This window comes from Euprymna scolopes, chromosome 18, assembly GCF_053919585.1.
Source record: "Euprymna scolopes isolate OS-2025 chromosome 18, ASM5391958v1, whole genome shotgun sequence".
NCBI lineage: Eukaryota > Metazoa > Mollusca > Cephalopoda > Sepiida > Sepiolidae > Euprymna > Euprymna scolopes.
In genome coordinates this window covers 7,393,966-7,412,500 of record NC_136499.1, presented here as the reverse complement: position 1 = coordinate 7,412,500, position 18,535 = coordinate 7,393,966, and the positions used below count along the sequence as shown (strand labels likewise).

Sequence of the window (18,535 nt, the reverse complement as noted above, 5' to 3'; positions counted from 1 at the left end):
GCATGCAAAAGTTTTAAGAACTCCGACACAATGGTCTATTGTCATGGTCCTGATTTTAACTCTTCAATTAAGCAACAGCCCGTGATGAAAATAATGAACAAAAATAAATAAGTTAAGATCATATACGCAATATTGTTCTTCAGAATAATTTTTTTATTAATTTTTCAATAAAACTTTTACTGATCGTTACATAGTCTGCGATGATGGAAAATATATATTTTAAGGAGAAGCGTTCAAAAATGTCCAAAATAAAACAAACCTTCTTTCAGTTTGCTGAAAATAAACGTCCAAAAGTTGTTGTATATTATCTATATAATTCCAAAAGTTGTTGTATATTATCTATATAATTCCAAAAGTTGTTGTATATTATCTATATAATTACAAAAGTTGCTGTATATTATCTATATAATTCCAAAAGTTGTTGTATATTATCTATATAATTACAAAAGTTGCTGTATATTATCTATATAATTACAAACGTTGTTGTATATTATCGATATAATTCCCAAAGTTGTTGTATATTATCTATATAATTACAAACGTTGTTGTATATTATCTATATAATTCCAAAAGTTGTTGTATATTATCTATATGATTCCAAACGTTGTTGTATATTATCGATATAATTCCAAAAGTTGTTGTATATTATTTATATAATTCCAAAAGTTGTTGTATATTATCTATATAATTACAAAAGTTGTTGTATATTATCTATATAATTACAAAAGTTGTTGTATATTATCTATATAATTCCAAACGTTGTTGTATATTATCTATATAATTCCAAACGTTGTTGTATATTATCTATATAATTCCAAACGTTGTTGTATATTATCTATATAATTCCAAACGTTGTTGTATATTATCTATATAATACCAAAAGTTGTCGTATATTATCTATATAATTCCAAACGTTGTTGTATATTATCTATATAATTCCAAACGTTGTTGTATATTATCTATATAATTCCAAACGTTGTTGTATATTATCTATATAATTCCAAACGTTGTTGTATATTATCTATATAATACCAAAAGTTGTTGTATATTATCTATATAATTACAAACGTTGTTGTATATTATCTATATAATTCCAAACGTTGTTGTATATTATCTATATAATTCCAAACGTTGTTGTATATTATCTATATAATTCCAAACGTTGTTGTATATTATCTATATAATTACAAAAGTTGTTGTATATTATCTATATAATTACAAAAGTTGTTGTATATTATCTATATAATTACAAAAGTTGTTGTATATTATCTACAGGGTGGTCAAAAAGTCAGGTAACATGTTAAAGGTAGAAAAAACAATATGATCCATTATAATCTTATATAGGGATCTTACCCCTCCTGATTTCTGGCTTTGGGGCTATGTAAAGGATAGCGTTTATGGCAAGAAGCCTGATACAATAGCGTCTTTAAAGTTATTTATTGAAGAGGAGATTGCGATGTTACCTGACTTTTTGACCACCCTGTATATAATTACAAACGTTGTTGTATATTATCTATATAATTACATGAATGCATGAATGTAGGATTGACATGAAATTCTTAAAAATAAACTAAAATGACCAAAAAATGGGCTGAAATGACTTAAATAAATAAAAAGTAAATGACTTAGAATGACTTTAATGAACTTAAGGATGAGGTGAATGACCTTAAGAATGACTTGAATGCTTAAAAAATAACTGGAATCCTTCAAAAACAACTTGAATGATCTGGAGAATGACTTGAATGGCTTTGAGACTGACTGGTTATAAAGTGGGTGATCATTTTACATTAAATTAATACAGAAAAGTGATCCCCCCACTTTATATCACAATAAGTACAGCATGTAGTAAGAACAGATACTACACTTTGATCTAGGCCAAAAGGCAAAGAAAAGGGTATTTATTTGCTCCCCCACCGAGCAAATTAGGCACAAGGCCGGTTTTTAATGTGGAGAGTGAAGGGGAAATGGGGGCCAACTCCCTGGGCAGTAGGGGAGCTGGATATTGACAATTGGTATGAAGGGTTTCCCCTACATTGACCAAGGTCTAATATGTGGAGTTTCCCCCACATATGGTCTTGCAGTATTTGCCGGAACAGATGGTATTTATTTGCTCCCCCACTGAGCAAATTAGCCACAAGGCCGTTTTTAATGTGAGGTAAAAACCAGCTCCCCTAAAAGTAGGCAAAAAGGGGGCACTCTGGTTACCAAAAATAATAATTGTCCCAGTATAGAGGGTTTCCCCTCCATTGACTGGTACAAATTATCTTAAGTGCAGCATCTGCCGGAACAGATGGTATTTATTTGCTCCCCCACTGAGCAAATTAGGCACAAGGCCGTTTTTAATGTGAGGTAAAAACCAGCTCCCCTAAAAGTAGGCAAAAAGGGGGCACTCTGGTTACCAAAAATAATAATTGTCCCAGTATAGAGGGTTTCCCCTCCATTGACTGGTACAAATTATCTTAAGTGCAGCATCTGCCGGAACAGATGGTATTTATTTGCTCCCCCACCGAGCAAATTAGGCACAAGGCCAATTTTTAATGTGAGGAGTGAAGGGAGGGGGAAGGGAAAAAGGGGACCAGCTCCCGAGAGGTGGGAAATGGGAGCTGGTTAAAGGTCAGGCATGTGGGGTTGCCCCCACATTCTGGTCTCAGCTAGTCATAGCTGGTCTTTGCTAGTCATAGCTTGCAGTATCTGCCGGAACAGATGGTATTTATTTGCTCCCCCACCGAGCAAATTAGGCACAAGGCCGAGTTTTAATGTGAGGAGTGAAGGGAGGCGGAAGGGGAAAAGGGGACCAGCTCCCGAGAGGTGGGAAATGGGAGCTGGTTAATGGTCAGGCATGTGGGGTTGCCCCCACATCTGGTCTTTGCTAGTCATAGCTAGTCATAGCTTGCAGCATCTGCCGGAACAGATGGTATTTATTTGCTCCCCCACTGAGCAAATTAGGCACAAGGCCGTTTTTAATGTGAGGTAAAAACCAGCTCCCCTAAAAGGGGTCACTCTGGTTACCAAAAATAATAATTGTCCCAGTATAGAGGGTTTCCCCTCCATTGACTGGTACAAATTATCTTAAGTGCAGCATCTGCCGGAACAGATGGTATTTATTTGCTCCCCCACTGAGCAAATTAGGCACAAGGGCGTTTTTAATGTGAGGTAAAAACCAGCTCCCCTAAAAGGGGTCACTCTGGTTACCAAAAAATAATAATTGTCCCAGTATAGAGGGTTTCCCCTCCATTGACTGGTACAAATTATCTTAAGTGCAGTATCTGCCGGAACAGATGGTATTTATTTGCTCCCCCACCGAGCAAATTAGGCACAAGGCCGATTTTTAATGTGAGGAGTGAAGGGAGGGGGAAGGGAAAAAGGGGACCAGCTCCCGAGAGGTGAGAAATGGGAGCTGGTTAAAGGTCAGGCATGTGGGGTTGCCCCCACATCTGGTCTTTGCTAGTCATAGCTTGCAGTATCTGCCGGAACAGATACTACACTTTGATCTTGTTTATATATTTTATTGAGAAAGAAAAAATTGAACATAAAAAACGTACAAAAAATTTAATTCAACAAAATTAGGCACAAGGCCCTACAAGAAATTGGGAGGGGGAGGGTACAGGGTCTTTTTGACTACGTAACAGATGAGACTTTGAAGTCTTACTCTTGACTGGCAACATTTACCAAAATACCTCAATCACTCTGTGGATCCTAATCTAACTAATAACCCCAGCGTTCAATGTAAAATTTAACTATGTACAATTTGTATATTCATTTCTGTATGTTGTGTGTGCATTTTTTTTTTTTTTTTTTTTTTTTTTTTTTTGTGTGTGTGTATGTGTGAGAAAATAAAGTTCGATTTCATTAGAAAGAGTTCTTGAATTAATTGGCATAAAATGTTCGTGGAGTGGGAAAAAAACTAATGAAAATGTTCATTTCAAAAAAAAAAAAAAAAAAAAAAAAAAGGAAAATCTACTAATGTGTTGTTAGTAAGACCCCCCCTGTACTATTCTATGTGGCTAGATCCCCCACTGTTTTCCGGGGAACCGAAAACAAGCAGAGCATCCCTAATGGGGTTTGGGGAAGTCGCCTTAATGGAGGTGGGAGAAAATAAAGCAACGGATGGAGGGGGTAGGAAGGTGACCTCTGAGTAGGGGGATGATCGGGGGCATCAGAAAATAGAGATGAGGAGCAGGGGGGGTTGGGCAGACTCAGAGGTTCTCTAATACCAAAAAATAAAATCAGGAACAGGATCTCATTTGTACCACCAGTCAAGAGTTACTTTACTGAACTTATAATGCTAACCTAGGCGGGATGGGTTCCGTAGGACCCAGCACCGCCCATGCCATGCCTAAGGAGGGAACACGTATTGAAACTTGGCTCCTCGACGGATGCACAAACTAGTGCTGTGCACCCACCTCTTGTCAAATTCCACTCTAGGCAACCTCTTCCAATCGCATCTGATCTTTACTTTAAGCAAATGTTTAAAGTAAATGATCAGATCCCGATCAGGAACAGATGTCCCTTCGTGGACCAACTTGAGGCGCGCGATCCAAATGGTCATGCGCGCTACTGCTAGGATCGCCAGGAAAACCAAACTTTCCTCCCTGGGGAACGGCGGCTCCATGTTGTACACAAAAGTTCCTACGTCGAGATCTTGGCCCGAAGGCCAAGAAAAGCTTAGAACAGGCGTGTCGTTCTAAGAAAGAAGCTTTGTTCATGGAATCTACATTTAGGTTTAGACACAGATAAAGAGTTTTCAGCTAGACAAGTGTTTCTCGTGAAGTGTTTCTTGTTTCTTGATCTCACTACTATATATTAAGTTTAATATAATATTTGATAGAAAACAATAAATATACAATCTGCATGAATGAAAATATCATGTTTAAGTGTATCTTATAACTGGGCAACGCCAGGTGACCTGCTAGTATTTGAATAAAACCAATTTAATGTGAAGTATTCCTTGATTTTAATTTCTTTTTTTTTTTTTTCCATAGACAATGAAAGTAAACTAAATGCAGTTCCTTCTTCTCAACCATTGACTTACTCCTGTATGAACACAATTGCCGGGAAAATTCCCCAAGAAGGACGCAAGATATCTGCGGCTATTTACACACCAGAGAAGGCCAGCCCGTCTGTACCTCCTCAAACTATGCCACACTTACGAGGTCCACTGAAGAGCACATGTGAGATGAAAGTGAAATACGAGAAGGAGCCGCTTATTCCCTGTAAAGAGCACTCGTTTAGTGTCGACCCTTGTATGCATATGGTCAAGACAGAGAAAGACATCTTGTCTTGCCTGTCGTCATCATCGGTAACGTCAAAGACAAAACTCGAACGCCCTGTAAAAAAAGTGCAGAAAGTAACGGGGAACCAATTTCCCATGCATCAGCATCAGCAGCAGCAGCATCAACACCACCACCACCAACCCCACCACCACCACCACCACATAATCGGAAGTTCCGCTCATGACCAAAAAGTCAAGCAGGAAAGTTCCGATCATCGCATTGCCAGCACCAGTTGTGATAACTCCTCCGATGTCAATTACCCAGCCAACAGTGGCAACAGTTATACCAACATTGGTCTAACTAGTAGCAGCAGCAGCAGTAGTGGAACGATCATAAACACGAGTTCGCATGGAACATACAGTCACCATATGCACTCGGTAAAGTTGCCTCATCACATTCACCATCAGGAGAAACTGACCGAAGTTGTCTTGCCTGAGGTAAAAACGACACACGAACAAAAGAGAAATGCCTCACAGACAACAGCCTTGACCACCATGTCTGCGGACAATATGACCTCTCATCATCATCATCACCATGCTGGGCTGGTCAGCCGTAATCAAGCATCAATCTTAGATTTAAGTTTACCCCGTAAGACATCAGACCCCCTCGCTATCCCGGTAATTGGTACCTGCAGCAGTAGTACAGCCCACATCACTTCGGGGCCAGGTTCAGGCGTGAGACCCTTGTGTCCACATGGTATGTCTGTACCATCGTCATTAATAACTGTACCGTCATCGTCAGCAGCATTATCATCACCATCATCATTAACAACAACAGCAGCATCCGTATCAACATGTACTGCAACCGATACGACTATTACTTCTACTACTCCTTCTTCATCCTTTCCCTCATTGCCCAACCCCACTGTCACGACGATATCATCGGAACTCACCAGCGGTGCTGTAAATACTCCAACTGTCAAGCAATCCCAGTCTCCGATTTTTATCGCCGAAGATCAGCAGAACTTTCCCAAACAACAACAACAACAACAGCAAAATACATCACTGACACCATCATCATCATCATCATCATCATCATTATCATCATCATCATCACCATCATTAGCATCGACAACATCAACGTCAATATCATCATCGACAAGCAGCAAAACATCAAGAAGTATACCGTCATCTTTGTCCGTGTCATCAGTGTCGCCCTCATCTTCACATACGACGACGAGTGAAGCCTGCAAGGAAGAGCATGAAAAAGATGCGATCCGATATGCAAATTCGTCTTTCCCGATCCAGTCCACGTCAGCAACATGCACCTCTGCCTCTTCAGTCAACTCTTCTTCGTCAACATCCTCTGCCTCCTTGTCGTCGTCATCATCATCGTCCTCTACATCGCACCAGGAACAACATTCAAGTCAATCCTCTTTCATCAGTGTCGTTAGTAAAGATGACCACGGGTGTTTCCAGAGTGCTTCGTCCAATGCCGAGGCCAGCCACACGTCCCTGTCCCCCTCGTCGCACCTTAGCCCTGCTGCTAGTGTCATTCGCCCCATGGGATTGGATTCCAATAGTCCTCCCAGTAAAAACATACCAACCAGCACAAACGCTGGCTCACTGCCGACAGCCACTATATTGCAACAAGATGCTGCCAAGTTGCAAAAGGCATTTACTATGATCCAGCATTCCACTGGTTGCAGTTCTATGCGGAAGAAAAAGAGCACGTGCGATATGGTCAAGGGGATGGTACGGTCAGGATCTGCACCACCTTCATCCGTGTGCAAGTCTCGGGATTCTGGACGAGCTGTGTCTGTTACAGACGCGGCTGGAAATATGACAAAAATGGAAGACGATCATGGTTCTTGCACAGGTTTGTCAATTTTATATATCAATCAATTCTTTATGAAATATTTTATTGAATTATTAATATCATTTTTTTTTTTTTTTGAAACTTTCGATGTAATACACTTTTTTCAAAGAAGAATATCTGTTTAGTCTTTTTTTTTTCTCCCTTTATTTTTCTGGTAGTATTAACCAGGATGGGTCAGCTTCTCATGGCTAGAGGAGAAGATACATCTGGTGTTATAGACGGTTGTTGTGCTGACTCTTTTGGATTAAAACCATCAGAAAAATGAAGAGAATAGAAAAACTAAAAAAAAAAAGAAGCAATAATCTTTTTTTAATAAAATATCTTCCAATGAAAACTCAGAAAAATATCATATTCATTTAATAAATTCTTTTGAGATTATTTTTGAATATTTTCAAATTAATTTTCCAAAATCATGTTTCCAAAAAATATGACCAAACTCTGTTTTTATCGCAATATTCACATTTATTATCTTTCGACTATTGTCTTCATAAATTTCCCATCCCTATGAAATCCTTCATCTCTCCCTATGAAAATAGTCCAAGAAAAAAATACATAGTTCTTCTTGTACAATTGTTTATCTAGAAACCACCAGTGTTCATCTTTTACCACCAATGGCAAGCGCTACCTTACGGTCAGTTAGAACACAATATGAGAAGTAAATAGTTGACTGATTATTTCAATTCATGAAATAGAGGAGATTTGAAAATGGAGATAAAATTGCAGTCAAGATATTAGTGCTTTGAAATTTTATAGGTGATTCCCTTTCTTCCTCCCTACAATCTTTTTGCCACAGAAGAGACGTTGTAAGCCTGTCCCAGTCTATCGTTATTTACATGGCAAGTGCTCGACTGAACTTCAGTCAACGATCTCCCCTGCAAAACATTCACAACAAACACCACTATCAACAATTTCCACTACTTTTTATCTGTGACTAAATGTAGGGGAAAATTCCATGAACAAAGTTTCTTTCCGAAAACTACCCACCTGTACAACTCTGTTTCATTGGCTTGCTTTCCACCTAACTATAATACAGTCGTCTTCAAGTCGAATGTAAACAAGTTCTTGTTGAGCTGTCCCTTTAAATAATCAAATTCTACCCAATTTCCACCACTAATGATCACTACGCTGTTGTCTCAGTGACCATCCTACACTCGTTAACTCTTATCCTTGAGTGGTGACTCCTGTAAAAGAAAAAGAAAAAAATGGATTGGAGATTTATTTAGTGAAGTATATTAAATCTAAAGTATAAATCCAAGTTATCTCTTTCAGAACATGAAGAGCCTTGATTTACAATGCAGATTATATTATTATATCCTTTGTTGTTCGCTTGGCAAATATAATGGGAAAAGTTTTTTCATCTCTTCTGATCTTTTGTTTTATAAATAATTTTTTTATATAATTATTCACACTATTCGGTTTCCTCATTTTTTATTGTTATCAGCTTTCCAATCCACTAATCTTCAAGGGCCTTATGTCAAACTCTGTAGTTATCACCTTTCACAGCTCCCATCATCCCTCACAATTCCTCATCATCTCTTACAGCTCCCCATCATCTCTCATAACTTTCCATCATCTTTCATAACTCCCATCATCTCACAGCCTCCTATCATCTCACAGCCTCCCATCATCTCACATAGCTCCCATCATCTCTCATAGCTCCCATCATCTCTCATAGCTCCCATCATCTCTCATAGCTCCCATCATCTCTCATAGCTCTCCATCATCTTTCATAGCTCTCCATCATCTCTCACAGCTCCCATCATCTCTCACAGCTCCCATCATCTCTCACAGCTCCCATCATCTCTCACAGCTCCCATCATCTCTCACAGCTTTCCATCATCTTCCATAGCTCCACATCATTTTTCATAACTTCCCATCATTTTTCATAACTTCCCATCATCTCTCATAACTTTCCATCATCTTCCATAGCTCCACATCATCTTTCATAGCTCCACATCATTTTTCATAACTTCCCATCATTTTTCATAACTTCCCATCATTTTTCATAACTTCCCATCATCTCTCATAACTTTCCATCATCTTTCATAGCTCCACATCATTTTTCATAACTTCCCATCATTCATTATTGTCCCTCATCATTTAGCGTTGCTTGGCATAAAACAAACCTTCCTTTATTTCTCTCTCATTTTTATTTCAATTAAGATAAATAATTTCTGTTTTCAGGAGTGAGTATTCCTGTTGGAATAGCCATTGCCACACAAAGACAAGAATTATCACGGACAAGTCAAGGTAAAAATCATACAACAAACATTTAATTAAAATCGTAAAATGTTGTTAAATTATATAATGTTTTCTTTTTTTTTGTTTTTTAAACTCATTTTCAACTCCAAAACAAGACATGGATTTTTTTTTATTCACATTACATTTAAACTTCACCAGGTGAGAACAGCATAGGAAGCAGGAATCAGGGAAGGAATTTCAAAGTTTAGCAGTCTCAGGGAGAAATTATTAGAGTAGAAGGCGTTCTGACATCTATGAACGTCAACAGTTAAGGGTGGGATTTTGCTGCTTGTTGGGTTAGGGTTAGCTGGGAATGCATATATTGAGAGGCACAAATGCTATGAGTTCATTGGAGCACATTTCATTAAAGTACTTGTAAAGCGGGCACAGGGACCTGACATTGTGACGATGGGACAGAGGTTGAAGCTTGGCCAAAAGTATAAGACCTGTTAGATTTAAGACATTTTTTTTAAACTCTGTCTAAGAGTGAGAGACTAGTGGTAGATGCAAGAGCCTAAATGTGGCAACAGCACTCCTTGCATAAGTGAATAGTGGCCTTGTAAACAAATAGGATTCTTTCAAATTATGAGAAATTTTCTAGCATGGTAAAAGGAGCTCACTTTCTTTGCATCAGTCTTGGCAATGTCGTCTGTATTTGTTTCAATTCCTGTTCCTTATAATTCATTTCATTTAATTTTTATTTCTCTAGAAAAACAGCAAACCCAGGATTCCTCATCTGAAGAAGGCATTATGGGAAGGAGTTCTGACCAAGAAATCAAATCTGAAGTTCCTGCAGAAAGAGACTTACTCAGGTTTGTAGTTGGGTCTTTGTTTGTTTTTGTTTGTTTTTATTTGTTTAACGACTTATCAACCCTTTTCGGGCTATTTAATGCCAAATTCAATAGTTTAGAAAAAGGTCTTTATGTTTTTGAATTTTTATTCATAGGGTTTAGTTGGGTTGTTTTGTAGAGAAAGAAATTTTTTTTTAATTTTTGAAAAAAAGCTTGTTGCTCTCAAAAAGGATAGTATTTGATCCAGGGGTTTGTTTTTGAAGATGTTCTTCATATCGTTGGATTTAAGATATTGTTTTCTAGCATTATCAATGGCTCTACATTCCACGAAAATGTGTTCAATGGTGCAAGTTTTTTGACAGAATGGGCATTGTAATTGTTGCTCTTATTTCAGTATGTAGGAGTGTGTGAGTTTTGTATGAGCAATATGAATTCTGGATATAACAACTTGTTCTTTTCTTGATATTCTAGTAGTTGGTTTCTATTCTTCCAGAATGGATTTAATTTGGTATAATTTGTTATTTATGTTGTTGTTTATTGTTGTTACCATTTTGCATGAAATAGCTGATTTTGGGTTTAAAGTCAGTATATGGAATGTTTATTGTTTCAGGGTTCAGGTTTAGTGCTGATTTGGCTGCTAAGTCAACCCTTTCATTTCTTTTTATTCCAATGTGGGTTGGGATCCAGCATATAATTATTTCTTTGTGTTTTGATAATGAGTCAATTATAGTTAGGAATTTTCAAATCCAAATATTTTGAGCCGAGAAATCTGCCTTCTTTTTGGCAGTTAGGCATTTTCGATTAGTCTTGTTAATTTTAACATATTTGAATACTGTTTCCAAGATTTTTTTTTTTTTTTTTTTTTTTTTTTACATTTTCACCCCAAACAAGGCAAGATGTAGACTTATACTGTAAAATAATGCCTGTTCAAGTCGAGTTTAGTGATAATATTTTTTTTTATTTATTTATTTTTTTGATAATATAAAAATATAATTATAGAAATTAAGATACACAGAAAATTTTATCTTTTATTTCTTGATGAAGCAAGATGTTATCAACTGTTGGAAGAAAACCTAAACTTTTCTATGTAGCTCACTTGCCATAAGTATAGTTCATGCCACTACTATATGTATACATAGACATGTTCACATCTATCAATCAGTTCATTTAAATCTATATAATCTGTATTTCAATGTATTTATAATCCATCCCCCCCTCTCTCTCCCTCTCTCTCTCTCTCTCTCTCTCTCTCTCTGTAATATCCTCTCCCCGCATCGATTTGTAACATTAAAATAGTTTGCTTTAGTTCTTTTGTTTTATGGCATAACCCTAACCCTAACCCTAACCCCTTTTCGCATTATTTTATGTTGAATTCAATAATTCTGCAAAAAGGTTTTATGCTTCAAGTTCCTTACATCTTTAGATATTTATTCATGGTGTTTGGTTTGGTTGTTTTGTAGAGGAAAATTGTTATTACGTTTCTAAATTATTTAGATAAGGATTAGTTATTCATATTAGTTGGATTCTTCAGACTACTGTCGTCATCTTGAGTGTCATTTTCACAACGTTTTGGTCGATGTAACTCTGCAAGGACCCATTGTGCGGTGGTTAGAGTATTTGGAGAATTTCAGTTGTAAAAGTGACCTTCTTCTAATGGTTGAAGGTTCAATCCTCAGTGAGAGTGACCAAAAATAAAATTGCAAATTACTTAGGACCTCTATCCAATCATGGCTGACAGAACGAGAGCATGCTACGCCCGTGAATTAAAGAAAGGGTTCCCTTTGAAATTGCATGCAGATTTCTGAGTTCGACAGAAAGACCGCCGAGTTTGACAAAATGCACCTGAAGAAGGTCAGAGGTTACATCGACCAAAATGTTGTGAAAATTACACTGAGGATGAGAACTGTAGTCTGAAGAATCCAAATAATACGAATAAGGAAAATTGCTATTTTTGTTTTGGGCTTTTCAGAACATGATTGAGTTTTGTAATGGGGAAGGACAAAAAAAAATAAACTATAACATCAATGTTTCGTGCATTTTAATTCAAGAAGCCAGTATCTTTAGACATTCTAATTTAATAGCACCAGCACAGTTTCAACAGACACAATTATATTTTTGCCCTCCGTTTTTTTTTGATTTCAGGCAGCAAAAGGGTAACCTGGCTTCTTCCACTTTGAAGTCAAATGGACCGAATCCTGGACAAGATCTCCGCACGGAACTTGGTTCGAGTGTAATTATTACTGGTAAGTATGTTTTTTTTTTATTATTCCTCCCAAATTACTAATGTAATGATAGATATATTTTGAGAATTCAATAAATGTTTTACAATTTTGAGAGTCATTTCAAATAAAACCCCGGAATTTTCACGTTTCTTTAAATCTATAAAAAGTTAATGTCCGACGGTATATCAAAATATTAATTCTTTAAAAATGTCTACTCCCACTTCAGAAAAATCTTATGTATATGTGTGCCTGTATATAGATATATAATTAATGAAAAACCATGACATATAGTAACTACACCTTAAGCGTACTACACCAACTATTGCTCAATCCTATTAAAGCTCTGCTCTAACATATTTAAAATACCATAATTATCTAATAATCTCCTAGACAACACTCTATCCACCATCTAATATAAGTAAAACAATACAGATCATCCAAACGTAAATATATATAATAGTTTTACTAAATTAATATATATATATATATATATATATATATATATATATATATATATATATATATATATATATATATATGGGAGGTAGATACATATGTAAATATAAATATGGTCTAAAGAAGTTTATGCTTTTTATATAAAATATTTATTTTATTGTATTTCATTGTTTTTTATATATAAGAATACTATAGAAATAGCAAATCGATATTATTACTATTATTTTTTTTTTTAAGATGATTTGTTGTCAGAGTTAATTCTAAGGTTCAGTTCGAGTTTGGATTTAAAATGTTTTTTTGTAAATGTTCTTTTCATTTTTCTTTATTTCTGTTTTTGTTTGTTTCAATTCTGTTTTTGTTTCCCTCCCTCGGCAGGCAACGGTGCCAATCCTTGGTCTGATGATCCTACCTTACGTCATTATGCAGGTCAATGGTTACAGACTGGACACCCAGCACTTTGGCTCGGACAGGCGCCTTTTGGCTTCCCCCAAAGTCTGCCCACATCGGTAGCACTTGATCCAAACAACTTACCTCTCTCACCGCCGGCTGGATATAAACTGGCCCATGATTCTATCAGTGGACACTTCTTTCTCTTACCAAGCAACCTCGGTAAGTTGTCATCATTCTCTGGAGGGGGAGAACATATAAACATATTTAAACTAAAATCTACACATCATTCACCCACAAGTGTATTTATACGTTTGCGAAAATATATGCACATTTGACATGTGTTGTTATGGTAACCAGGAAAAAGAAAAACTGTATACTTAAACGTTTAGAGGTTTATAAAGAACGGGAATTGGAATAAATAATTGTAGCAGAATCAAGAATTTAGTATGGAATCGGAAACTGTAACCGGGAAACCACTAATATATTTATCAGAAAATTTAAAAAATAAATAGTAACAATTATTTTTCAACATACACATGTTTCAAATTTACTGCTCATCACGAGATTTGAACCCAGTCACAAAAGTCACCCGTGATTTCATAGATTGGTATTCTACCTACTGCCTATTAGAAAATAACACTAGAATTGAGTGAAATTACGCCTGTATAAATGGCAAATCACTGAAAAATCATACAGTAAACAATCAGAGTATTCAATGACTAACATTGGAATATTGCATTGTGATACTTGACTGCTTATTCCTAATCCCTTAAAGAGGCCTGATTGATGATTGGCTAAGGCCTAAAACGACTGAAGATAATAATAGGCAATAACTCTGCTGTATTTATTCTTCATAATAAATACAAAATACTGAAAAGTTACAAATAGAATAAGTATTTGTCTATCTCAACTGCTTTCTGTGGTTGATCCACTTGTTTCTATATATTGGTTCAGTCCATCTTGCAGAGATGGCCCTACTAGAGGATAACAACAATTATATATATATATATATATATATATATATATATATATATAATCATAAAAGTCTGTAGACCTTGCTTCTTTTTTTGCTTGCTTGCATCTTGTTTTCAACAATTGGGCGATTCCATCTTTAAAAAACTGAATGAGAGGTAAATTTATATATATATATATATATATATATATATATATATATATATATATATATATATATATATATATATATATGGCAGAGAGAGAGAGAGAGAAAGAGAGAGAATAATAGACCGAAGGTCTAAAAGAGCAAAGTTTCTGTTAATATATGAATATTTTAAAAGTGCTGTGCTCGAAGTACGGCAGATATAGGATAAACTCGATAGGCATATTTACCTAGATTTATACACAGGAAAAGAGATCAATAATTGTGAAATTATAAATCAGCTTCAAAAGAAGAAATAAAAAAATCCGAGAAAGTGTACGATCGTTTCGGAAACGATATCCATTTATTTATTTATTTGATATTGACAAATAAATTATTTTCGGATACTGTCTCCTCATCAGCACAAATTGAGGGGGGAGGGGGCACCAAAATTAAACTAGTGTATTGGACTAAGTATATAAGGTGAACCCTAATTATTAAAAGCCTCCCGCACATTGTTTAACGGTAGACAATCTCCTTTCGTGTATTTCTAATAAATTTTCTTTGAAAATTTCTGTGGACATCGCTTTTCCTATCATTAGCCATAGTGAATATTTGGTCCGAAACGATCGTACACTTACTCTGATTTTGTTTTGCTTCTCTTTTTGAAGCTGATTTATTATTTCACAATTATTGATCTTTTATCCTATATATATATATATATATATATATATATATATATATATATATATATTTGTATTTTTAGCTTCCTTCAGTATGACAGACTATGGATACTCACTGTAAGGGGTCCTGCGTGTTGATTTTTGTGGCAAGAGTTGTGCAATCTCCAAACACACCTCACCTGAGTAAGCGCTGTTAAATACCAGTGGCAAGCGGAGGTTCAGAACTACTGGAAATACTGCCGCAATGAGTGGAGAGCACATACACTAGTAATTGTCTGTATTTTTGAGATGAGGTGATTTCATTGATTGAGATTGTCGGACTGACTTCCTCATCTTGGTTGTTATCGTCACAACATTTCGGCCGTTTTGCCCTCCGGCCTTCATCAGGTGTTTTGTATCAAACTGGGGAACCGTTTGTTAGGAGTCTCGATCCCAACCCTTTATTATTATTACGGGGGTGCCGTGTTCGGACTCCAGCTAGGCTCTGGGACATAGTTGCTGATTCTCTGTTTTGAATGTTACTTTTTCACTGCTTTCGTTCAGGATTGAACTCAGCACCTTTGGGTGACTCAAACAGAGAATCAGCAACTATGTCCCAGAGCCTAGCTGGAGTCCGAACACGGTACCCCCGTAATAATAATAAAGGGTTGGGTTCAAGACTCCTAACAAACGGTTCCCCAGTTCGATACAAAACACCTGATGAAGGCCAGAGGGCAAAACGGCCGAAACGTTGTGACTATAACAACCAAGATGAGGAAGTCAGTCCAACAATCTCAATCAATGAAGCACATACAGTGTCTAGAATTCCGAAATGGTCACCCATCTGGTACTAGTCAGGCTCAATGTTGCTTAACTTTGGTGATCTGACAAGAACTGGTTTGTCAACGTGATTATGCCACACACACACACACACACACACACACACACACATATATATATATATATATATATATATATATATATATATATATATATATATATATACGTATGGGTGTGGTGGAAAAGTGTAAATTTGGGTTTGGATTCTAACTGATGGGACCCAATATATATTTTAGTTTTGGTCTTACTACTATATATTAGGTACAATATAATAATCAGTAAAGAATTGGCTCTGTAATAATAAACATATAATCTGCATAAATTTAAATATCATATTTAAACGTATCTTAAACTGAACAATGCCAGGCAGTCTTCTAGTATATATATATATATTTTTTTTTTTTTTGATGTGAAGATACTTTAATTTCTCATCGTTTGTGAAATAATGATTTTTTTTTTTTTTCTGCAGATGTGGTTGACCCAAATAGGATGTGGTTAACTGCAGGAGCGCCCCAACATGGTCATGCTGCGGCCGCAGCAGCTGCAGCAGCCGCTTATCAACACCTGATGACTCCAGGGCAGTCTCCACAGGCTGCAGCCGCAGCCGCAGCCCTCCAGCAACAACAGCAACAAGTGGCAGCCGCTCAGGTCCAAGACCCTCGTCCCCCGCAGGGTTTGGACTTTTCCTTGGCATTGCAACAGTACCAACAGCTGGAAGAGCAACACAATGCTGCATTGCAACAAAATGCAGTAGTGTTGCAGCAGCAGCAGCAACAACAACAGCAGCAGCAACAACAGCAGCAACAATCGGTCAGTCTGACAATTCACAGATTATGCTCTAATGAGTAACCACTTATCAAGGCCTAATAGCCACTGGAGGATAAGGGTTATTGAAATTGTCCAGTGGATGGTAATATAAAACCATAAGAATTGGAAATGATGGTTGAAACAAGACAGGATTTAAATATTTAAGAGGACGGCTTCACAAGTATTTGTTTACATTGGACTTGAAAAGAACCACGTTTTAGTTCTGGGAACGAATCTTTATTCATAAATGTTTCATTTAGTTATAGGTACATGGAGGAAGAAAGGAAAATTATTTACAATGGTCGTAGCTAGACGAGTCATTGTTTTGAATGTTCAGTTAAGCATTTATCATTAAAAAAAAACAGTAGAGTTGAGAAAGACTACCAGTTTTTTTGTTTTTTTTTTCGAGAAAGAGTCTGCACAGAAGGCGAATAGAAACTGGATCTTGCTTCCCTTACTTTGTCGTTTAGTCCTCATATTCCCTGAGTGATGTTTCTGACAAAGGAGGAAGAATTGCTATTTTGCGGGTCAGAATCTTATCGTTTGCTAGTTTTTAACTTGAAGTAGTATTTTTTTTTTTTTTTTAGCTATTTAGATCTAGTGGCTTCATGCCTTGTCTGGGGCAATTAAAAAAAAATAGAGTATATATGTTGCATAGGAGTTATATTAGAAGGGATGGCGTATGTTATATTTGTTGTTGCTTGTTCATATTGGAGACATAGACAGGGTATATATAAAGAGGATACATTTTTAATACAGAGACAGGGCCATTTTAATAGAGACATGTATAACACTTTGGATGAGAAGGAGATATGATATATAGATGGAAGAGAGATTGACATTTCTACTTTCCAGCTGACTACACATGGTTGCCTTCAAGTCCAATGTAAAGAAGTTCTTGATGAGCAGTCCCCTTAAATCAAATTCTATCCAATTTTTACCACTACCGATCACTACGCTGTGGTTTCATTGACCATCTTAAATTCATTAACCCTGATCCTCGGCATGGCGTTTGGGCCTTGATAAGAAGTGATTCCCTTTGAAAAAAATCCGGGTTTGCATTACTGTACACATAGATTCGAAAACGTTGTCAAAAAACAAATATATAACAAATAAATGGGGTTTGTATTACTGTACACATAGATTCGAAAAAGTTGTCAAAAAACAAATATATAACAAATAAATGTCATCAAAGGCAATATAAGTTACTTTTCTACCAAACTGGACACATTTTTTTGTTTTTATTCAATGTAACATGTTTATTCAGCTCGAAAAACATGTAGTGTTTACCGATGTATTGGAAAATTCAAAATGGCGCCCGACTCTCTCTTTAACACGGTAAGTTTGGGAAAAGGTGCTATAAATATAAAACTAGACAAAATACTGCTATAAACTCGCTCAATATATATTACCGTGACATAGGTTGACATATATTCGGTGGTTTTAATAGTATTTTGTCAAGTTTATTATTTATAACACCTTTTCTCGAACTTACCGTGTTAAAGAGAGAGTCGGGCACCATTTTGAATTTTCCAATACATCGGTAAACAATGTATGTTTTTCGAGCTGAATAAACATGTTACATTGAATAAAAACACGAAAAATATATCCAGTTTGGTAGAAAAGTAACTTTTCTTGCCTTTGATAACATTTATTTGTTATATATTTATTTTTTAACAACTTTTTCGAATCTATGTGTACAGTAATACAAACCCCATTTATTTATTATATATTTGTTTTTCGACAACATTTTCGAATCTATGTGTACAGTAATACAAACCCCATTTATTTGTTATATATTTGTTTTTTGACAACTTTTTTGAATCTATGTGTACAGTAATACAAACCCCATTTATTTGTTATATATTTGTTTTTCGACAACTTTTTCGAATCTATGTGTACAGTAATACAAACCCCATTTATTTGTTATATATTTATT

General features: G+C 36.0%; 1 protein-coding gene and 1 pseudogene across 6 annotated transcripts in view; one reads left to right on the top strand and one right to left on the bottom strand.

Annotated features, from left to right (window-relative positions):
- LOC145297491 (uncharacterized) overlaps positions 1-18,535 on the top strand; it is a 241,128-nt gene that overhangs the window by 138,011 nt on the left and 84,582 nt on the right. For 5 of the 6 annotated variants that reach the window (XM_080143382.1, XM_080143387.1, XM_080143386.1 and 2 more), the window contains exons 5-10: positions 4,983-7,091; positions 9,276-9,341; positions 10,042-10,144; positions 12,266-12,366; positions 13,177-13,410; positions 16,259-16,599. In XM_080143382.1, the coding sequence (XP_079999508.1) occupies positions 4,983-7,091; positions 9,276-9,341; positions 10,042-10,144; positions 12,266-12,366; positions 13,177-13,410; positions 16,259-16,599 (2,954 nt within the window). The remainder of the gene's footprint in view (positions 1-4,982; positions 7,092-9,275; positions 9,342-10,041; positions 10,145-12,265; positions 12,367-13,176; positions 13,411-16,258; positions 16,600-18,535) is intronic. The other variant, XM_080143383.1, reaches the window with a different exon arrangement.
- LOC145298017 (U2 spliceosomal RNA) lies at positions 1,769-1,896 on the bottom strand (annotated as a pseudogene).